Source organism: Bactrocera dorsalis, chromosome 5, assembly GCF_023373825.1.
Source record: "Bactrocera dorsalis isolate Fly_Bdor chromosome 5, ASM2337382v1, whole genome shotgun sequence".
NCBI lineage: Eukaryota > Metazoa > Arthropoda > Insecta > Diptera > Tephritidae > Bactrocera > Bactrocera dorsalis.
In genome coordinates this window covers 3,104,991-3,130,025 of record NC_064307.1, presented here as the reverse complement: position 1 = coordinate 3,130,025, position 25,035 = coordinate 3,104,991, and the positions used below count along the sequence as shown (strand labels likewise).

At 34.1% G+C, this 25,035-nt stretch overlaps 1 protein-coding gene across 10 annotated transcripts in view; it reads left to right on the top strand.

Moving 5' to 3' along the window:
• The window catches only part of LOC109579989 (uncharacterized), a 109,139-nt gene that overhangs the window by 22,295 nt on the left and 61,809 nt on the right, over positions 1–25,035 (top strand). For 9 of the 10 annotated variants that reach the window (XM_049456994.1, XM_049457002.1, XM_049457001.1 and 6 more), the window contains 2 exons: positions 7,932–9,452; positions 9,642–9,848. In XM_049456994.1, the coding sequence (XP_049312951.1) occupies positions 7,932–9,452; positions 9,642–9,848 (1,728 nt within the window). Of the gene's footprint in view, positions 1–3,605; positions 3,921–7,931; positions 9,453–9,641; positions 9,849–25,035 lie in introns of those variants that run through there. The other variant, XM_049457004.1, reaches the window with a different exon arrangement.

Below are 25,035 nucleotides of genomic sequence, written 5' to 3'. Positions count from 1 at the left end.
TTACATTTAGCGAGGTCAACAACCCATCATTTAGGTTAATGATCTCATTGTTTATGTTAAGCGATGTCAAAAAGCTTTTGCAAGAACAAAGAGCCTCATGGTTTTGGACCTTGCGAAAGGTTAGTGACAATTGAGGTAAACTTTCTGACATTTCTAATGATTAGTAAGAGGAAGTTATTGCTACCGATATTGTGAAACCAAAGGATATTTGATATTTTTCTCATATTCAATCCAGCCGTATTGATTGCAAAATGTTTTCAGCACTAGGGGATGCCACCGTTATTATTTTTGAATTGAATGAAGCAGTCTCAAACACCTTGGCTCACGTTAGAATATTTTGCTTTTTCCGGTGCAAGAGTCATATTTGTAGTTGTATATTGTCCATCTCATATTGACATACTTTTAAATCAATTTCGTAATAACTTAAAAACTAAAATATTTAAAGGAAATTTTGAATTGCCTGCAAAGGAAGTACAAATTATAACAGAGGTACGAAAAGGAAACGAATAAATTACTACATGTGTAATATATTTTTTCTCTTCAAAATAATTTGTGTTATTACTGAGCAAAGCAGTTCCCTCTCTACGGGTGGTCAAAGGAGGCACGTCATGTAATGTATACCATATGTTAGGGTGGTTTTTAAGTAATGAGTAAATATTTAAAATAGATGCGTTAAACTTATATGTCTGCGTTTAGTACTCTCGATATTTTTGCGATTTTAATATAGTTAAGGAGATTTGAGTCTTTATAAAAATGTTGAATTTTGACTTTAACGATCTCCAATCGGCACCAAAATGTATGTATGATTTCTTTATCCGTAGTATGGGACTGAAAATATGAAAGTATGGGAGAACTCCAATTTTAATATAGTCCTACTAGTCGGTCATTTTAAAATTCCTGTGAGGTATTTCTCCGCCGGCATTATAACTTAGTGAATTTGTTTGAACATTTTGGACCCAATTTTCAAGTTTCACGCACTTGAATGAACCACATTCATACATCCATGTGTATAAATATAAGTATAAGTAAATAAATGTGCGTGTCTTTGAAACGGAGTAAAATTGGAACAAGTGAGTTTTCTTTATGACATTTCATGTTGTCTCAGCTCTTCGCAAAAAAAACTGTCTGTTAGCTTGTGTTCAGGTGGCGTGTAATGTGTTTATAAGGCTTGCGTGTCCTATGTTAAATAAATAACCTAAAAACTAAAAGGAACACTGGGAACACGAACAAAAATTTGGTCAACCAAAATGAAATGGATACTTAAAAAGGCGGAAGACATCAAAGTTGCTCAAGCATTTATTACTGTTGTTGTTGTTAGGTTAGTGATTGTCGATTGTCCCGAGATAAGAGGTGCGTTGCAAAACGCTTTGGCGTTCGGTTAATTGCATGCGTATGTGTCATAATTTGTGAATTAATGACACTGCCTCGCTGCCCAACCTCGCCACCGGTGATGGCGAGGCACATAATTAACCGCATGTAGCACATTTGTAACCATATCTTAACACATATATACAAACATACTTTTATATTTACAATACAATAAATAATTCCTTAAAACTCCAAGGCGCTGTGTGCCGTGATTTTATGGGCTGAACTAGTCCCAAAGTGGTCCTTTTCGGAGTATTAATAAACACAAACTGAGTTGCCGCAAACCATTAGCTTATATTACTTTACAATTAGTTTCAAATTCATATTATTATCTGTGACCATTAATTTTTAAATTCTGATTGTGCCACAAAGAACAGAAGCAATGGAAATCAATGTGCTCACAAACATAGATACATGCAAGAAGATAATCCAACGTAATTTATAATGTAACTGTTATTTATCGTTATTTTTATTTGGTTTATACTTAAATTCACAAAAAAGCTTTTCGGTTGGCACTCGAAAGCTTTCGAAAATGCGCATGCCCTTTGTTGAGCGCCCTCTCTCAGGAGCTTTTCTTATCAGTTTTATTATAATGAAGTGCTTAGAAGCTAACTAATAGAAAATTTTGCGTTTATCTTTTTATACCTTCAACACGGTATATTAAGTTTGCCACGAAATTTGTAACACTCAAAAGGAGACGTCAGAGACCCCATAAAAGATACATATGCTATACAACTTGTATAAATCATTAGCTTGTCGAGCGGAGCTGATTTAGACATGTCCGTCTGTATGTACGCGAAGTAGTCTCTCATTTTTGAGATGTCGACCTGAAATTGTGCACACGTAATTTTTTCTTCAAAAAGCTGCTCATTTCCTGGATCGAAGCATCATAGCATTTTGCTAACACAAAAACTAGCCCAAAAAATTCAGGACCTTGTACGGAAAACTTTTGTAATTGACAAGATATTTTCATGAAATCGGGTATAGATTAGTGCCAAAGGCAATGCTATGATTTCCGGTACATAAGTATTTCACGTTGGACTTATATAGCATAGCATATATCTGAGATACAACATCAAGAAAATTGTCTCTTTATACCCTTTTATGCTATGAGGAATGCACCTATGAAGGGTATTATAGCTTCGTTGCAGCCGATTCATATGAAATTAGAAATCTCAGATCTATGGGTGGAGATAGTCTTCATAATTTCTGAAGGTACTAAGGGGAGTTTAAGAAGGAAGAAGACGTGGAAGAAAAGATGTTAGGAGTTTCATAGAAAAGAATTTGTTCTACTCACTATATTGCATACTCTTGTACATATCGTTATGTTGTTGCATCTAAAATTCCAATAGGAGTTTTCTATATTTTCCCTTTTACTTGAAATATTTCAATAAAATAGGTTTTCGAATTAGTCCAAGCAGACCAGTCATAAATATAATATTAGTATATGTTTTGCAAAGTTATTCATGAACTGAAAATAAAAAAGAAATACGGTCAGATAAGCAAGAATACTGCCTAAATGCAAGATTATGCCAAACAAATGAAATTCATTAACCATGTGAGAAGTACAAGTCAATATTTATTTCCAAACAAATTGTGTCGAAATCGCCTAAATGTGAACAACATTCGATTGAGTCTGATAGATGAGGAGATCATTAAATGGCTAAGAGAGAGAGATAAATAGAGTGAAATTGTGTATTGTTTTTGTAGAACACAAACCATAGGAGCCTTTTCTGAAAAGAGATCGTAATATAAGAATTTAACTCTAAACTTATTTACAAAAATTAAGAAAAGCACTGTACTAATTGCTTAACATTTATGTGAGAGTTGTTTTATGTAATATCTTTGCCACGATGTAAAGTGTATGTCCGCAAAAAATAACCGAAAACACTAATTTGAAGCTTTTTGCGCTTAAGTAAAAGCCTTTGCACGCAAACAAATTGGACTCGCACTAGCGTTGCCAAGGAAATCCAAACCAACAAACAAACTTACATTTTGCATACGACACACTGGCCCACCCGGTTGGCTTGCGGCCCGGCCACCCATTTGCCAGCGGCAGCGCCACTTACAACACTTTAGCGCCACTTTGGTTTCGAGACACGTCAACCGACTTCATGGGCTGGGCGCTACCAACCAAAAGGGATGAGTAATTTCTACCGCCAACAGCGTCACTCCCAAAATGCGCTACCACGACCGATGTTTGCCGCTAAGACGAAACTAACCTTGTACGAAGCAGAAGCGCGACAGTAAACAAAACGCAACCGACGCGAAGATACGCGAATTTTGCGTGAAGCGGAAAACCGTGGAAGTGAAATAAGAAAACGAAAGTGAAAAGTCAAGTGAAAATGTGCATGAAATTTGAAAATTGAAAATTAATGTAAGAAGAAATGGAGAATCAGTGAAAATTATGCAAGGAAAAATGTTTTGAAAAAGTGCTGTGATTTTCGAAAATATTGTAAATGATAAATTAAGTTAAATTGTGCATAAAATTGAAGTGAGCTGTCTGCTGTTGTGTCGCTGTAAAGTTCGGCATGCATTTTCTGCGAAAAAAGGTGAGGCGCCTAGACAGCTGCTAAGTGTGTATGGAAGCGTCTGGCCGTAAAGGCTATAAGCGGTTGCAGTATGCACAGTTATATGCACACATATGCAAACAAAAAAAATATGTCGATAGGTGTGTTTTATAGCTGCAAAGAACGTGATTGAAAAATTGTTGGCCTCTTTTAAATATTTTTGTGGAAGAGAGTATATTTTTGGATAATATAATTGAAACAAATGAAACTGAAATCCACATCGACTTCGTTAATTTTAAATTGTATATGTGGTGAGTCTTCCACCTTCATTGGACAATGGTTCTACTGCGAAAACTGAAATCAATGCAAACAATTTAAAATCTGAGACCCACGCTCCCTCTTTCTCTACTTTTAATCTTACAATCATCTAACTTAGCTTTCTAGTCAACCGATTGAAGTTCTGAGCAAATTTTTTTTTTATTTTTATGGAATTGAATGCTACACTTGACCTATGTCAACTCCAGTTTTGGCTGCATGCCACAATATTTTGCACTTTCCAGTACAAAATAAGTACTTGCCACAATATTCCCAGTAAGCACCCTCGCTAAGACCCGAAACAAAAAGTATAAGAAATATACAAAATAAAAAACAATTCAACATGACTTGCATTATTCAAAGATATTCTGCATTTTGCATTCAGCGCTAACACGCAATCTGTTTATAAATTTGTTGCAATAAAAATTCTATTTCCGAGACTTCATTCTGCCAACTGAATGCTCTACACTTGCTCGTATTCAGAAGTTTCCTCCACCTGCTCGAATGCCATTACACTGTCTGTTGTGGCATATTATATACAAACTTATATACTGCTAACCACTTGCCATACCATGTCTGTTCTTTTTTCTGCCCCCAATTCACCAAGCCCTTTTTATGCGATCGATGTTTGTCCTCATTTGCTCAGCCACACACAGTTACAAACACGCATAATTACTATAGTTCTGATTTCCACACACACACACAGCACAGACTTACATGGTTTAATCAGATATTGATAATAAGTCATGGCATTGTTGACTTAACTGTAAATAGCAAAATGTTTAAATTTACATTTATTCGCCACACGATAGCATGTGAAAATCAGCACACGAACGTTGGAAAATGATTTCAGGGAAATGGGAAAATTAAAAAGTGTTTTACAGGAAATTACCATCTTTTGCCTTGTAGGGCTAGTAAGTAGCTAAATAAATGGGGGCGAGAGTGACGTTGAGATTCTCTGTTTTCATCTCTTCCACAGAAAGTTCTTTTATTCGATGGTAAAGTATAATAAACACCAAATGAAAAGTCTCGTATACCTGTGTCTTACATATAAGTATGCCTCTGATCGAAAAGTTAGACTACTTTAGATATCTCTACAATCATTAAAGAATATATTAAAAATATAGACAACAATCGTATGTAGACAACTCGGTAAAGTAGGCAGTTTTGTACAGATTTTACATTGAGTTCATAGTGATATAATCTAAAAGTTTTGGAAAAGGTGACTTTTCATCAAGGTATTGCTTACATCTGCTATGCTTTCTTTAATTAAGAAAAATCAGAAAGTCATAGATAGATAGAGAGAGAGCGAGAGAAAATTATTATTTTCAGGACCCTATGCGTTCACTTTTGTTATTTGAAAGACATCAATAAATTGGCCTAGCAGTTACCTTGAAACTTTTTTTAAGCCTAGAACCAATGCTATTTGCAACCTGAAGTTAGCAAAAGTTAAGATCACGCAGAGCTGTGGTGCCTATGAGAACCACATTACATTAGGGACTAATGATGGCTATGACTTTGTACACACTGAGCAGTAAAGTCAAGAATTGTCAAATACTTATGAAAGGTGATCCATTTCGAGGTTCCTTATCTTTTTTTAAGAAAAAAAATCAGAAAATTCAAATTTAAAGGGGGATTATTATTGTCATTCGAAAGAACATTCTTAGCCATTTATTTTTATAAAATTATCTTATTGAAATGTTGGCCACGGCTAGATCTCAGATGGTCCATTCGTCCAATTGTCAGTGACTTGTTCGAGTATTTCGACTGGTAACTGCCGAATTACACGCGCGATGTCCTTTGCCTGAATCGAAGCGGGATTGTCCGCATACATTTTAAACTTTTCATATCTAAACAAAAAAGTCTAACGGTGTGATATCCCACGAACGTGGTGGCCAATCGAAAAGCCCAAAACGTAGAGATATCTGATCACTGAAGTACTGTCTCAATAAATCCATTGATTGATCCGATGTGTGGGAAGTGGTGCCGTCTTGTTGAAACCAAATGTCGCCGAAATCACGAGCTTCAATTTCAGGCATAAAAATGACCGAATATGACAAAATAACAGTCGCCATTGACGGTTACGTTTTCATCGGTATCATTTTTGAAGAAATATGTTTCCTCTGGCTCACAAATCACACCGAACCGTTGTTTTTTCTGGATGAAATAGCAGCTCTTAAATCTCTTCAGGTTGCTTTTTGTCTCAAATGCGGCAGTTTTGGTTGTTTACATACATTTTGAATCAAAATTGGGCCTCATCACTGAACAAAATTTGGCTCGAAAATGTCGGATCTTCTGGGAACTTTTCAAGAGCCCATAGAGCGATGCGATGATGGCTGGGAAAGTCAAGCGGCTTCAGTTCTTGAACAAGCTGTATTTTGTACGCCTTCAATTTAAGATCTCGAAGTAAAATGTGCCAAGTCGATCTATACGACAGTCAAAGTTGCTGCGACGGGCGCCGGATCGACTTTCCACGGTCTTCGTTTACACTCTCATACGGCCGCTATATTTTTTTCACTGTTTGCTAGACGTGGTCTATTCGGTTGAATATTATCCAATAATGTTTGCTGGGTCTCAAGACTCCAGTGTAAGTCTTTCCACAATTAAATGCCAAACAATACTGAACAAAAATAACATGACAGCTTGACACGACTCACGCGTGATCTGTCAAAAAAAGGCTAATGAAAAAATTATTTCTACTTGGATCACCCGTTATAAAAATGTCGAATAATATTTTATCAAAAAAGGACCCGAAAACGAAAATTTTTTAATAATTTTATATTTTTCGAAAAAATAAATAAAGAGCTAAATATTAGTCATCAAAAATTTGGATGACCTTGTTGAAGAAAAATTTCGTAGGAAACAAGGTGTGAGTAAATTAGATTTAAAACAGACGAAAATACACTCCGACAAAGAATGCCGAATATTTTGCCATCACCACTTTAGCAGACGTTATTTTCAAAGGCCGCCATAAAAGATGAGATACTATTTTATTTTCGAAATCAATAAAAGTTTTCATAATAAAGGAGGTTCTATTTTAGAGCTTATGTTGGCTAGTGAAGATGTATGTGTGGGAATTGTTCTATGATTTATATGACTTAATATTTATAAAGATATTTTGTTTCTTTATGAGAGCAATACAGTTTAATTATGAAGCTGCTCTTTAAAGTTCATAAAGAAGCAGCCAGCGATACTATGAAAACAATTATAATTGTTCATAGGTTTCGACGCTGTCGTATAAATGCGAATATTCTATGGTCTAGACTGAGACACCTTTTACTACAGAATGGACTAGTTAATGTAGCGATATTCTTATCCCTACTTGGTACTTGCAAGTTCTAAAAGTTCCTAACTCTCTTTTCTTTTTTTTCTTTCTTTCGGTTTCTCTCTTTGAGTTTCTGAGTTTTCTGTTGCTTGGAGATCTAGTGAATAGTGAAGGTTTTATAAAGCTTCCTGGAAAGATGGTTTTCAAAATCCAATGTATTTGAACTCCATGAAAAAAATATAATAAGTTCTGAGTACTTTCGTTATCTGAACTGTACAACAGTAATTTTAAAAATATTTTATCGAAGTTTTTATTAACAGAATATAATTCGATGTTATTGCTTCTATACAACAACAGTATATCAACAACTAATTATAACCAAATGGACAAAATATGTACATATAAACATACTTATCTATTCACAGAAACCTTTATTAAGTTTTCCTTTCTATCTTCTCTTTCTGCCGCCTCAGGCGAATCCACAGCCCAGCAACAACAACGTCAACAGCACAAGCAACAATGAAAATAACGGTCCAAGTGGCAATATAAGTGGCAATAGTACAAGTAGGCCACCTGAGGGTGAAGAGCATAGCGTTGTAATATTAACAACAACAACAACAAACGTCACAAATAATTGCAAACACAATTGCAACAATATAAACGGCAACGCCAAAGAACACTTGGCGGAGGTGCTGGTTATGCCGGTGAATGACACAAAAGCGATTACAGCAACAACAACAACAGCAACTATTGCAGAAACAGCAACTGTGGCGGAGGCCACTAAAAGTGGCACCAACACAGCTGATGAGAGCCATGAAGCCGGCCTAAACAGCTGGAACTGTGGCAATGTGGAAAATGCTGCAACAACAGCAACATATGAGGCCAACATAATGGCCGGGGTACGAAGTACGAGTGCCACTGCGCCAATTGCGCAAGAAGAAGACGACGCCGAGGAGATTTGGTATTCCGGGGAGGAGGATGGTGGTCGCGATGCGGAATTGGCGGAGAAACAGCGGGAAAATTGCTGCTGTTTGGTCAATGACAACGAACGGTGTTGCCAAGTCGATATCGATTTGAATATTAATGCAATTGCAACAACTACAACAACGACGACGAACACAGAGAAGCCGGTGCAGCGCAGCAAATCGCGCGTGCGCACATATTTGAAGCGGTGCAGAGATCGGCTGACGGGTCAGCATCAACAGGCGGTCGCAAATGCAACGAATTCCACAGCAGCAACAACAACCGCCACCAAAATGTATGTGCAAGATGAAAAGTGCCAAGAATCGATTGGCGTTGAGGTGACGAATGCAGCGCGCAGCCGAAGCACCCAGCAATTCGCCGCTCTCGAAGAAAAGAAGGAGGAAGAGGCGGAGGCAGAGGGGGCGTATGAGGAAGTTGAGAATAAGGCGTGCACCACTACATTAATTGCCACAACCGAGCAACAGGGCGACGCAGCAACACACACGCTATTAACACCGACTGCGTTGGTCGTGAAGGGAGAGCGCACCGCAGGAGAGGAGGCGTCGCTGGTGCCAGACGAAGAAGCGCACTTAACAAGCGAACAATCGGTGTTGGCTTACGATGATATTGACTTTAGTTTGCCGTCATCGTCAGTGTTGATGGACAGCGGCAGTTCGAATGTCAGTGCTGACCAACAACAACAACAACAACAACAACAGCAAACGACACCGTTGACCTCTGCCAAGCAAAAGTGCGACACCCTCGCTTTGGCGGCCACTGAAGTCGAAGTCGAAGTTGATGACTCGGCTGATTTAACTGTCGAACAAGAGACAAGACAGATGCAACAACAATGCCGGCAAGAGCAACAAACACAAAGTGATAGTTCGCAAGCTGGCAAGCTGAAGTGTTTAACCGTTGCTCCTAATGTTGCTAGAGTAAAATTGCTCCAACAACAACAGTCGCTCATGAGTATCAGCAGCAGCTGTCCACCACTTGTCAAGGAGGAACAATTGGCTTGCGCTATACATATGGTAAGCAACACCACCATTTACCTGACTGAACCGACCGCCCATTGCACTTACGAACCTTTTGTTGCATTTTAACACTTTTCTTAAAGAAATGTTATATAAATTTTCAACGCAATTGTCTGTTCATTACCATAAGTCTGCTTTTGTTAATAATTTGCTTTGCTTTCTTTTCCTTCGCCGCTGCTCGTATAGGACTCGGGCACCGCTGCGCTGATTGACAAACACCTCGCCGCCATTTATCCTGTCTATACGGCGTGCACACGCTCCATTCTAATTCGCCAAGCACGCGATTTGCTCGTCTGCTCCTATCTCGGCTGCCTGCAGTCGTTCGAAATGGAATTCCTATGCAAATTTGCCGAAATTGCTGCTGAGCTGCGGCAACGGCATGCCGTCGGTGTGGTGAGTATTGCACTTTGATTACTTTTTCTTCAATACATGCAAACAAATGCAAATCTTCTATACATATATGTATGTGCTTGGAGATTCTTGACCTATGCGCAACGCTAGAGTGAAATAATTGACATAACAGCTGTTGCGATTGGGTAATCTTGCCAAAATAGACAGTAATTGGTACATGCAAGCATTTTATAGACTGTAATGTATTTAAAGAGTTGTACTTTAAATTGAAATCGTGTAATTTCGCGGCCTTAAAAAGTAATATTTGATTTGATTGTATTTAAGTATACATATGTATAACGTAGTAATAAACGTTTAGCAAAATTAATATTAGAAACATCAGACATTTTAGAAATTGATGAAACATATTTTTAGTTCACTATCCACGCTTCTCCATGAAACCCGTAAACTCTGGGACAGTTTCTGAAAATTTGTCTAACAGATTAAGAAACCAGAAAGCAAATAGAAACACGTCAAATAGTATTTCCTTGTTGGCAGTTTAGTTGGTCGAAAGGAGTTCGGAGTGCACCACACCGCAATAATCAAAGAAAACTGTTAAAATAACCTTTTTGATCTCCTTTGACGTGGTTTTTCGGCTTTGATTCACCTTTGCAACGATATTCGGCCGAATAAAAGTCTGTTTCTGGGTCGTAGGCATAGATCCAAAATCCATCGTCAGTAATAATACGTGTTATGGCTTCCTGGTATTCGGAAAACATTGCTTCACAGATGTGTTAACGCGACACTGTTTTTCGAAAAAAAATTTAGTGATTTTGGAATCAATCGTGCTTTCACTTTTCTTAGGCCCAAATGATCTTTCAAAAAGCTTTTTACTGATCGCTCAGCTATTCCAACGATTCCACTAAGATCTCTGACTGTTAATCGTTGATTCTCAATACCCTTGTTCTATTGATATGTTCATCATCAGTTGATGTGGGTGGCAGTCCTGGACGTGGTTCGTCATCGTCGACACGTTCTACACTCTCTTTGAATAATTTGTACTAATCAAAAACACTGGCAATCGATAAACAATTATCATCAAAGGCTTTTTCCAAAATTTCGGCACTAGAAATTTAATTTCACATACAAAATATAATGGAACTTCTTTTTTGAATAATTTCACACACCGTAAAAATCGCCGAATGCACTTTTTGTACTTCAGTAAGACAAGCGTTTATTGAACACTAAATTGATTTGGAACAAATATTACTGACAGCCGTAATAATAGAGAAAAAAAAGTTTGACGGTTGGGTTTTCGCTCGCGTTATAAAGTAACGGGTCTTACTATTTTTTGCCCACAGTAGTATACTCGAATTGGGCTTATGCCTATATTCGTGCAGGTTGCTAAGAGAAAGCTGGATTAACAATTTTTTTCTTTACTCAAATATGTCGAATTTTTTTGCTTGAAGTGTTTTTGAGTTATGAAGAGCAAAAATTGTATATGAAGAAAATCTGAAAATCGAGAGTTATCGTGTTTTGGTGACAGTTTATGGTGAACATGATCTGGTTGAGTGAACGTTCCGTAAATGATTTACACAATTTAAAAATGCGGTTTTGGCTTGGAAGACGAAAAACGTCCTGAGCGAATAAAAAAGTTTGAAGATGGGGAACTGGAAATATTTCTGGATTGAGATTAATTCCAAGCAGTTAAAACAACGGCAAAGATGGGTGAGATCAGGAGACATGCTCTTTTATGAGCTTTTAAAAAGGTTAAAAGCACTCTTTCAATTGAAATGATCAATATCCGAAAAATGCCAGAATCTTTCAATCATATGCTAGATAATCATTATCGATGCGAACGCTCGGCAAGATCGGTTGAAAAATATTTGGAAAAATCGTTTGATCGGTCGCTTTCTAGTTCCTATTGACTATTATTTGTGCCGGTTCGGTACGTCTGTTCATGTAGTCGATAACTTGAACTTGGGGGTTCATATTACGAGGTGCAGAATCTAACCATTGTCACTCCAAAAAAATGTCATTATTATAATACATAAATGAATTATAATAAAGTTTTATAAATTTGGCGGTGGGAATCACAGCGTAGAGGGATATCTATAATTTAACATTTGTTTAAAAGTGAGTCATATGGGGTCGATGCCATATTTTGAATGAAAATTTATATAACAGCAACGTTTGAAAATTGATTTATGAGCCTGTTGATTCGTTCTGCTTTTCATCATATCCCCAATAAGTTGATGAGTTTATAACGCATATATCGACATGCAGCTTACCTTAGCGCGGCTTTGATAAATATTGATAAATTATTTCATTTATTTAATAGTGCTTATTTCAAAAACGTAAAAAATATTAAAAATCTTCGAATTAATTTCTTAATTTTCTCTGTATTTGTATGTATGTATATTTAAGTGTAGATATGTATTGGTTTTCATTCATTAATTCTCTCAATCTTCGCCTCACCAATTTGCACGCTAAGTGATATGATTAACAATCATTAACAAGTAGACAACTGCGGTAACCCGAACCAAAGCGCTACTCATATACTATACACCATAAATGCACACACATACAGACTTACGACTTCTACCGAAGTTAACGCGCCATGCCCATAATTATTTGACCGCACCATTCATTAATTCTGTCTACTCAATACGAAGGCACACATACACATAAGCGCAGCTAAATACACAAATCCGGCTGCTAACAGCAACTACAACAACAACTATACCGCATAGCTTGCAGACAACTGGTCGAAAACGCTTTATACGCATTGCAAGTCAACTGGTCGAAAAAATTAAAACAAATGTTAAGTCTAACAGCAACCTTTAACAGGAGCTAACAGTGAGTGCAAGTCGCTCAATGGAAATGCTCTGTTTTCATGTGCGAGCTATACTTGTGTGCGTGTATAGAGGCTATATGTGATTGCAGCTTGTAATGTAAATAAACAAAAGTGAAGTAGGGTTGCCGTAGCGGTGAATTATTGACATCTTTTTTGTTATTGTAATTATTATTTTTTATTAATTCAAAATATAATAATTACATGAACATCTATTTCATATGATTAAAAAGTGAGAGGTTAACTCACTTTTTGCCCTAAAAATTTATCTCCATTATAAATGGGGATAAACTCCAAGCCTAAGCAGCACCGTTCCGCTGTCGCTATTGCCGCGTGCTCACATACATACACACATATTTTTTATGTTCTCTGGCAAAGCGCTCTGTGCACGTTTGTGGCACGAGATGCCGGCGTATGCTGCTCGCTGTTGACTTCTGCTGGCCAACTCGCTGTCGCTCGGCGACTGCGCTGCTCTTGCTGTAGCTGCTTCTGCTGTTAGCGTTACTGTTGCTGTTGCTTTTCGGCAGTAGTTGGTTGCTGCAGTTTGTGTCACTCGGTGTTGCGGCAATCGAATGCCAACTAGCGACGGTCGTGGACGCGTTTATCGGACGAATTGGAAACATTTTCAGTTTTCTCGTCTCGTCGAGTAGTGCGAGTGCCTTGTAATGAAGCTGCAGCAGCAAAGCAAAGCATCAGACGTGCCAACATACAAACATATTTGTAACATAGAGTGGCTCAAAGATTATTTTGTTAGATATGTGAATTAAAGTGCCTTCACACAAACATACAGACATATGAAGTATGAATTATACTCAATGCAACAGTGTAGGAAAGTGTGATTTTCTCTTGTGTGTTGAAACAGTTCGCTTGGAAGACGTGTTTTAAATAGTCTATACATACATACATATATTTTTATAAAAAGTTTACAGAATGTTTACTGATCTTCCATAAGTGTGCTGTACGAAATTTAAATACTAGTTTTTACAAAAAAAAACAAAAAATTTTAATTGCGAATTATTAGATATTACAAAACAAAACTTTTTGCATTTAAAGCGTGTTGAAACTTAACTTTTGTGCTTAAAGATTATGTGAACTGAAGTGCCTTTCGTGCAGTTGAATCACTTACCAATTAAAAACGAAAGTTATTAGCGAACTTTGCGCGTTTAAATGTACTAAGTGGAAATTTATATATTTTGAGAAATTTTACAAACCAGAAAAATTTTAATTTATTAAATGTGCAATTATTTTTGGAATCAAATATTTTTTTATCGCCTATCATGCAAATTGTTAAAATTTCAAAATTAATGGAAATGTAAATAAAATAAAAAATTTAAGCGAAGAAGAAAATAGAAACGATAACAAAAACGGCAAATTTTTGAATGAAAAATTATTTGAATATTTTTTTGAAAAAGTGATATACTTATTGTGAAAATAGCATTACTTTGCGTGAAGATTAAAAAGCAAAAAAAAAACGGTGTTACTGGCAGTAGTGTTGCTATACAGTTTTGTGTGAAAATGTTGAACTTGGTGCAATTTTAATTAACTTTGCTGATATATGCCGAAAGTAAGCAGCGATATCAAAAAAGGTAAAAAAAATATTGCATACTTTTAAATAATAAATAAACTTAGTTTTGTCAACAGGAATGGATTTGATACACTAAAAAATCCAAAATTAACTTTAAGAATAATTGAAATAATAAAGCAAAAAAAAATATATATATATATGTACATATATAATATCATATAAATAATATAAATTTAGAGTGAGAGTTATTTAGTTATTATTATTAAATTATTTAACTAAATAAAATTAATTTAAGAAAATATAAAATAAATAAATTGAAACAAAATAAACTAAAAACATAATAATATGGTAGATATGAAAACAAACAAAAATAAATAAATTAACGCTCATTAATCTAGAGAAATAATAATATGAGATGGTATGAAAAAAAAAATAAGAATAATTCAAAAGTTGTGGATCATAATTGATATATTTTTTATTACATATGTATGTAAATTACATGGAAGTATAATACCAAGAAATAAATGACAGATTCCAAGTAAGACCGAATTAAAATGAAATAAAAATTATAATAAACACTATGAATTATTAATAAAAAATAAATGAAAACTAACGGAAAACAATAATAATCCAAATATTAAAAAATAAAAAATAAATATAATATAATTAAATTTTTAAGTAAACAAAAGTAACACGAAATAAAAAAAATATATATATAATCCAGATAAAAAATAAAACCCATAATGAGATATAATGAAGTAAAAGTAAAATAAAAAATAATATAAATAAGAAAAAACGAGTGAAAAAATAACAAATAATACAAATTTATAAACACTTTTTGTACAAAACAAAAAAATTAAATATAAATTTTGATAGGTTTATATAAATTAAATTAAATATTTTTAAGTTCAGTTAAAAAAAAAATAAAAATATATTCATATGAGAAAATATAAAAAAAAAGAAAAATAATATAAAAAACATTTAAATAAAAAAATGTAATTTAAATAAAAATACAGTTTAATATTAAAAAATGAATATAAATAAATAATAAAAAAATTAATTGGTGATAATAATTGCAATAAACGAAAAAACTAAAATAAATATTATAATACTAGACACAATAACATAAAATGTAATATTCCGAAAGTAATCATTCATCTTTAATGAGATTATGGTTTTAACTAAAAGTCAACAAAGAGAAAAGAAAATTTTAATAAATTATGGTTTAACCTATAATAAATAATTTTAAATAATAAATTAACTAAAATAACGTTAAACAAAAAAGTCTAAGCTCATGAGCTAGAACACTTAACTTATGCTAATACAGTATTGCCGTAAGAATAATTCATCAAACACAATAAATATAAATAGACAAGCCCAAATAATAAGATTTTAATGAAAATAACATTATTGTAAAAATTTTGAATGCTTGAATACTTTTTTAAAACTTTTTGAAAATATTTATAGGAAAGTATATTAAAAAAAAATTTTTGCTTACATCTGCAGTTAGTGTCACAGCCTAGATCTGTGAGAAGCATACTACTTGTTTAGTGAATATTGAGATTTTTGTCTTATTTTGTTTACATATGGTGAACTTTCTCGTTTCATAAACGCATGCGTGCACTCTTAAAAATCGTTCTTTGTGTGAAATTTGAAAAAAAAAAACTTTTTTGGTTTTGTATAGTTCGGTAGTCCATACGTTTGAGAATAACCTACAAATATTTTATATTTAAATATTAAAGATTTTTTGAGTTAGAGACCACTAAGTGTCAGTTTATATTTATCTCTTCTTAAAACTACATCTAAATCTATAGTTGCTTTTAACCAATTTTTGAGTAAAATTTTGTATTCATTTTTATCCAAATGTTGGTTAATGGCATTTTTTGGTAATAATTCCAGTAGATCGTTGTATACTTTGGGTTACTGATTTTTAAATATTCTTAAAATTTTTAATTATTTCTTGCAGTTGTTTTCTTTCAAAGTGGTCCCAAAAATTACTTTTCTTAGAGTGGTCACTCTAGTTAGCGGTGTTCACCATAACTCGGCTGGAAACTATTGGAAAATAAAAAGTCAGAAAAAGTTGTCAAATCATAACCAAATCTTTCCCTTCTATCATTCTTTGATAATTTTATTTTTTTTTTTTCATTTAAACATTGCAGGCGTTCATTCAGAATGAAAGCTGTTGTTTTTCACTAAAATATTCCCCCATTTTGTAGGTGGAAATCACCCATAATATAAATAAAAAAATAATAAACGATGGGAGGCAGGTGTTTTATATGTCAAAAATGTGCCCAAAGTTTGAAAAGAATCGGTCTAGTAGTTTCGAAATGACAGTGAATGCGGGCTTTAAAAAAGTAGTTGAGAGCAAAACGCGTCTAAAGTTTATGAACTAAAAGTATGACGACAAAAAAAAATTACCTTATATTTTCAAAAGGTGGGCTCAATAATGTACGAACGATTCGAATAAAATTACTCAATCCACACTAAGGAAATAAATTCGCAAAAAAAATTTAATTTTTTGCCATGAAACCTTAACGCCCCTCATCCCTTAAATATGTATTCTTAAAAAATATCACAATTAGAACTTTATGAACTATAAAAACACAAAATAAAATCTTTACACAGAAGCCGACACACCCTAATGTTCGTTATTTAATTTATATTGCAATTACTTCACACTTGCCAATTCCAAAATATTCTTCGAAAAATACATAATAACGAAACATACTCACTTATACAATGTAAGCGTTTTTAAGTGTGTGTGTGCTTGTTGCGCCATTGGTTCTTTTCACCAGAAAACTTTTTACTTTCCTTTTTTCTCACTTTGTAACTACATGTTTGCACGCCTTTCGCTTTGCTTTTCTTCAACCCAACAGACGCACACACTCAAGCGCGCACTTTGAGAAGTTTAACGACCTATTAAATGTCTATAACAATCGAATCGAATTTCCAGTGAATGTGATCAATCAAACGATAGATAGACTCGCATCAGCATGCACAAAGACACGTGCGGTTATACATACATGCATATACATATATATAAACAAAGTGGTCTGAGTGGTTAGACAATACACCTGAAGAAAATGCCTGTCGTGGAAATGAGTCGAGTAATGTAGCCATTTGCATTTTGTCATGTAATTTCGGTCACAAGTGTGCCACAAAGGCAAAAAATAATACATTTAAAGCACTTTATTATAAATGCAATCAATCAAGTATGACAGCCGAATATTTTCCTTAAATTGAAAATAATATTAAAGAAAAGTTAAAGTAATGAGCTTCGCTTAAATGCATGTTATTGGGGAAGTGAGTTCAAATCTGGTCATTGTAACAGTAAGTTTTTACAATTTTTTGAAAATTTCGGAAATTATTTCCTACATTTTAAATATGAAGCAATAACTTCAAAAAATTTAATTACAGGCTATTTGTAGCGTCTTTCTTTCATTATTTTCAGAGTTGTCATATTGTCAATAAAAGCTGTTTTTAAAAGCTTAAATGTGGGAAATTAACTTTTATGTGACGAAAATGTAGTGACTTTACAAATTATCGCGGAAATATAACTAACTTCATAAAGTTTTTGAATTGGCTGTTTAAAATCTTTTTTCCAAACGACGTCGTTAGTGCTTTGTGACAAAGTAGAAAAGAAAAATATTATTCAATTACTGTTATCTTTAAAAAAAACTGCCACCTTTTTGTATTTGTCATCAATAAATATACCACTCATTTCCCTGCAACATAATTAGCAAACGGGGATGTACGAGCAAGCAAATAACTGCAGCAATATTGCGACAGTGTTGTTTTTCTGCAGATACTCAGCTGATACTTTTATTGCAACATTTTTGCGTTGCGATATTGCCGAATATCCCCGACATCTCTTTTAGCTGAATACCTACTTGAGCAGGAATTAAAATTAAAAACACCATAAAACATATTCGAAATTTGCTTAACAGAAAATTTCATTCGTTGTGAAAAGAAATCTTAGCTTCACTAGAGGCACTTACGAGTAGATATCAGATTTAGCATAGTGCCCATCTGTATAGTGTCACTAGACCTTCTTTTTTAGCTATACTATATATCCAAATGTGAACATTTCTAAGTAACTGTACTTTCATTGAATATTTTGTAAAATTTTTTTCAATTAAAATATTTTTCAAAAAGGTGTAATATTTATAAATGAAATTCTAATCTTTTCTGTAAAAAGATGGTGTTGGATGATGCCGGAATAATCATCAGTTTGAAGTACTTGCTAGATGATAGAAACAAGTGAAAAAAACCAAATATAATTTTAAAATATTTTTATAAAATTTCAAGCATTTCGATTATTTGGAACACATCCCAGAACTAGATAAATTTCATGAACACAACCTATTCATTATTATTCACATACAAAAGCAATTCCTCTAAGCGAACACGTTCCAATGACTGGACGCGGACAATATTTTGTTTCAATTATCTCTGATAAATAGACATGATTTCGTAAAATTTTTGAAGAAAATTTTGAGAAATTTATAGTAACTGCTTTTAAAATTCTTATGAATTTTTCATGTCTTGTAACAGTTTTTTTTAAGGAAAATGCGTTAAGCGATCTCAGCTTAGAAGTTATTCACTTTTGGCTGACATTGTTTCGCATTTATTAGCTCAATAGAAATTTGGTTCTGACTTGCAGCTTCTGGCTCTCAGTTTAAACACTCCTTTTTATTTCGACCCCATATATGGATAGCTCAGCCGGACAAAAACACTGCGGCGGTGAGTGTTCGGTGTTATGAGAAATTTCATTTTATAAAATTTACCATGAAAAACGTCGGTGACTCTCCAAAGTGTATATATAAATGATCAGCGGACAAGCTAAGTCAATGTACGTCTGAATATACTGGACTGGTATCTCCGTTTTTTATTTCATTATTTTTTTTTTATTTTTATATTTTTCTAAAAAAAATGGTGATAAATCTTTTGATCTGTAGTAAAGATCACCTCGACGAACAAATGGAGATTATTTGAAGAATTTCTGGCGATTGAGACAAAACAAATTACGGGGCTTATAGCCATTTAAGAGTGGCTAGTGACATTTGTATGTCTTTGTTCTTCAGCTGCTTGAACAAGAATTTGTTTCAGTATTCTGCTAATTGACGTAAAATCATAGAAGGCCTATGGTATACTCTAAGCCAAAAAAAAAAAATCGATTTTAAAAACCCTAGACTAACCAAAGCTCAAAACATAAGTTCTACATATTATAATTCTTTTTCACAAAAGCGTCAGATGACAGCAGCTGGCATATTCTGAAAGCCTTTGAAGATTAGCATATACTCAGGAGTCATTGACCAGGTTTTGGCCTCAAAGCCAGCCTCCAAAATTCACTGAGCGTTATATGCCTACGTGTGTGTGTATAAGTGAGTGTGTGTAAAATTGAATGCGAATGACAGCAGCTTCCTCATTAACCGCTAAACAGCCGCAGCTAATAGTTGACAGCAGTCGCTATTATCGAGCAATTAGCAAAACAGAAACACAACAGCAATAACAAAGGCAATAATGAATCGAATATCGTTCAAAGGAAACAAAAAAACAGTTAATGGCTTGCCGCACACTTGTCACTCTGCGGCATTGACTTCGGTGGTTTTCTCTATTGTGCTTTTTCGCTTGCTTTTGTTACTTCTTTCATGCCGATGGTCAACGCTGCCGCCACGCCAAGCAGCCATTGCTAAGCGACCAATCAAGCAATATTTAGATTGTATCTAACGAATTCATTTGCCGCCACCGCTCGCGAGTGACACAAGTGTTGGCAGCACTTGAGTGGCTGGTGGCGAGCGTTTGACTTGAGTATATTATTTTTTTCTACGATTTTTTCCAACAAATAATTATCGATTTGAAGTTTTATTTTTCTTTTGTGACGCTTGCAGCATTTTCGTTGTGGGCGCTTGCGTGCGCGGTTCATCCACCCGCAGGTGTGTGTATTACATATGTTTGTATGCCACCCATTGCTCCTGGCAGCAGCCACTTGTCGTTTTCGAAATTTTGTCGCCTGACTTGGCTTGTGGCCAACCAGCATGCAAACATAATTCGTTTGCTGCTTCTACTATCCGTCCGTTTAGCCGCTCGCTGGCGGCTGTGCTGGCTGCTTAGCTGCTTGACTGTCAAATCGGCCGTGACTTAATGAACTATTAACAATGTTGGCAATTTGTTTAAACAATAAAAGTGTTTTTTTTTGTTTGTGTGTTTGCTGCTTTGTTGGTTTTCGAATTTGTATTCACTGTGCTGTGTGTTTTCATTACGTTTGCTTACTTAGTTGCATTGTTGTTTTCGTTGTTGTCGCTTGCCAGCCTGCAAGCTGCATGCCGCTAGGCAACATCACCTCGCGTTCGTCGTATTTTGCCAATTACAATTTAATTTTTGCCAAAGCAATGATTACCGCATTCGCCGCCAGACAGCGTTGCTGGCGTAGCACGGGCCAGTGGTGGTGGTGATGGCGTCCGTGCTGGAGTCGAAGAGTCGAAGCTGCAGCAGTTAGCTGGTGATTTTAGCGAATAATGGAGTTGTTGTTTTTGTTGTATATTTTTGTAATTTGTTGTTTCTTGTTGCATTTGTTGTATTTTTGTTTCTTGCTATCTTTTGTTGTTGTTGTATTTTTATTGTTGTTACGGCTGCAGTTTTAATAATGTTTTTGTTGTTGTTGTACTATTTATTGTTTTACTTATTTTTATTGACTGAGTTGTTGTAATTATTTTTTTATTGTTGTTGTAAATTTATTGCTGTTGTTTTTATTTTGCTATGATTATATTTGTTGTTGTCGCCAGTGCAGTCGTTTAACATTTGCCATTGCCACTTAAGGTGACTGCGCCGTTTGTCGCCGTTCCGCATGGACTACACACGTATACCAGCAAGTACACATACATATGTACATACACATACGCAAATATTTTTCAAGAAAATTTAAAAATTTTCAATTACTTCGTTTTATATGTAAATATGTACACATAGCAAATGTATGAGTACTTGGTTAGCCCCCTTAGCTCTCCCGCAGCCGTTGAGCGGCGCTGTATTTTTACTTCACCCACTTTTCTTGGCGGGGGTGGTCACGATTTTCAAATTATACCACACAGACGTACATTGACTTTAATTCCAATTTATTTAACAATTAAATGTTTTTTGTTTTCACAACTTCGTTGTTGTTTTTGTTTCGTCGTTCGGCGGCAAGTGGCTTCTTTCCGTGGCTTTGAAGTTCGTCGCTTAAGTCTTTTGTTTTTCGCAGCCAAAATCAATGGTAAACAGTTCATGCGCCAGCTTGCCGTTATTGCTGTTAGTGTTGCTGTTGTTTTTGTAGTTGCAAATTGAAGTTGAAGGTCTTCCTCGGTCTGTTGGCTGACATTGAAAGTGAGAGAATGATTGCGGCAACGCGTTAGCTGCGCGTCTGCAAATGCCGCAATAATAAGATTATCACAACAACAATAACAGTACGCGATGCTTCGTTGATGCGTTCATTGAACGTGCCACTGCGAAATTATGTGATTTTCTGCAATTGTGTTAACTTTTACGCGACGATTTGCGGATGCAGCGTTTAATTGCTCAATTTCCTGGCACTTTTACTTTCATTGAGGCGCTGCTGTGCCATGTCTTTTGTTTTGTTTTAGTGTTACTTTTGCCGTGGCAGGATTGAAATGCGTGGGTTGCGTCAGTGGCTGAGATTATAAAATTTTATTGAAGGAAACTAACGATGGTGATGTGCACTGATTGAACTCCATAGTTTCGTAAATTCAGCTCATAAGTATTTTGAAATATTTTTACTATTCATATTTGGCTTAACATGTGTTGTTGTGAAGTAAAGTGCTGAGTTATCATATTTAGCAAGTATTAAAAGGAGTTTCATTATATGTTTGTAATCGACTTTTGTTAGCAAAAATTTAGCATAACTCTTTTTCTTAGCTTTTATTACTTGACTTCAAATTTGATTGCTAATTTTCAACGAAAAATGTCTAGTGGAAGATGTAGAGACTTCTGTTGTGAATATAATCGTATTACTAAAACATTTCTAAATCACATGTCTTCCAAAAAAATCAATTTTCTTTCCGAAGCCTTTATATACAAAATTTATTTTTTTTTTCGATTTAACCATAGTTTTGTAGTGAAAATTGGTGAAAGACCTTCTCCGAACGCAAGTCCACACCGAAATAAAATTACAAAAATTATTTTCGTTGGAAATAAGAGCCCTTAACCTTTATCCATTTTCAGTTCTTTTCCTTCAGAAATTGATTTTTAGAATATGTGTTTCTGTGTTTCTTCATGATTATGCCTCTACTTTTATTTTTGTTTCTATAAAATTGAATATCTTGGCAAAATAATTTCCTTACATTAAATAAATATAATAATTTCAAGATCACGCTTTAGGTGTGAAACGCATCTAGCATGCATTTACACAGTCATGAAAATCAGTACACTGGTCTTTTAGATGAAGCAAGTCTGCTTTGAATTCAACAAATTTAAAGTGTTGAAATTTACTTGTTAAAATGGAAGGTATAACCCTAAAAAGTTGTCATTGATTTCTTTATGCAGCACTTTCATTTCAATCCAGCTTTTTAATATTGAAAATGCTCGAAGTTAATGACATTTTTGCACTTATAATACTTCCTCTTATTATGAATTGTTTGAGAGTACTTTTCATCACCAAAGGTACATATATGGTTGCTTCATAAATAATCTAATGCTAATTGAACGTGCCGCCCTTTCCGCTACTTACCTTACCTATCGCTGAGTTATGCTTTTCAAAGCTAGCCAATTCTTTTTATGATTTCATGTAAAATTTTCCTATGGAATTTTCTTGTAATTAAAATTTCTTTCAAAACTTTTCAACGCCAATATGTGCATAACAGTACAATGACTGGCATATCATTCCACCAATAATAATAACAAATTCTTCTAAGTAATAAATAAGCGCTTTGTATGAGTTCAAGGCAATCGATGCAGTAATAAGTGTTTCTAATTACGTGCCCACCACTGTATACATGTATTATTATGGTTTAATTATATATATTGTATAACGGTACATTGGTTTTTGACACAATTTTCTTAAAAAAACATGCTGATTTGGCGCTAACTTACGCGCACTTAAATTCATTTCAAGGCACACGAAACCCCACAACGGCTAATTCAATGCTGCTGCACCTCAAACTAGCCATGAAGGTTCAACGAGAAATCGATAATACAAAGCGGAGCGTTTATAAATGGGAGAAAGAAATGCAAATTGCTCGAAATAAATAAGAAAGAAAAACAAATATTTAATGCAATTCGAATTTTATGAAAATAGAGTTACGCCTTTTCTATTTACTTGCAATTAGCAACTTGCCAAAAGCTTGAAGGACAATGCGTTCATGTTTTTTTTTTGGTAAACTTTTTTTTTATTTTATTGAGTTTTTTTTTAATTAATGACTGTACAAGAAATTAAAATTCAGTAGCCTATGTGCTGCATTAAATCTCAAACACACACATACACACTGTGTATTCGGTATGACTAATATGCCTCTGAATTAAAATTTAGTTCACATCTGCAGCTTTTGCGCATTCCGTCTATGTTCATATCTGTTTCTATATTATTTTTTGGTTTGTCTCTGTTTCTATGTATTTATGTATATATGTATATAATGAAGTATTATTTTGGAAAATAATTGACACTGTTGTTTCAGCTAAAATTAAGAGTTTTTTATTTAATTGTACACTATTTACATTATTTACATTTTATTTTACCTAAAATTAAGAGAAACGACATTTAATGCCAATTATTCGTCTGTTTTATTTACAGTGCTTCTATCGTCTGTTCCTTTGTATACGCATTTTTATACCTGTTCGATTATATCTTAAGTCTAGTTTTATATTGTACCTAGTGACATCTACTGTTAGTAGATGTACAATGAATGGAAAGAATATCCTTTTTGTGTTGAAAGAATTGTATTTTATAGCATGAATTTGTAAAATTGCTAATAATATTTTCGAACATATTATAATGCAAACGAACTGACGCGCTTGTTAGGTGATACAAATACATCTACATACATTCCTACAATATACATATGAATATATGTATAGTAGGGTGATTCAAAAAAATTTTTTTTATTTTTTTTCAATTGGTACTCGCAAAAATAGGTTCCTAGACACCTCTAAGAAAGCCTCTCCAAATATGAGATTTTAATTGTAACGGGAAGGTCCTCCGCCTAACGGTTTTCTATTTTTTCTTATTATCAGATAGAAAAATTTATATATCGCTTCCAATTACTTGAAAAAATATCTTGTTAATTAGGTTTTGTAGGAAATTGAATGCTCTAAAATAGGGTCTCTTATGATTTTTTTGTAAACCCAACCGTTTAAAAGATATTAACAGTTAAACTTTGATGATTTTTGGGAAAATTTTTTATTTCTTAATAATTTTATAACTCAATGAAAAAAAATTATTACGAATAGGTTTTTGGAGAGGCTAACTTAGAGGTGCTTAGGAACCTATTTTTCAGAGTACCAAACGAAAAAAAAAAATTATTTTTTTTGATCCACCCTAATATGCACTGATTTTTGACGATGAATATCTCGTAAACGCTTAACTTTATCGAAAAATTACAGTAGATCATTTTTATAGAGCAGTAAATTTCCTACAAAACTATGAGTTTCATCATTCATAATAATTTTTTTTCATTGAGTTATAAAATTAATAAGAAATAAAGAATTTTTCCAAAAATAGTCAAATTTCAACCGTTAATATCTTTTAAACGGTTGGGTTTACGAAAAAATCATAAGAGACCATATTTTAGAGCATTCAATTTCCTACAAAACCTAATTAACAAGATATTTTTTCAAGTAGTTGGAAGCGAGATATAAATTTTTCTATCTGATAATAAGAAAAA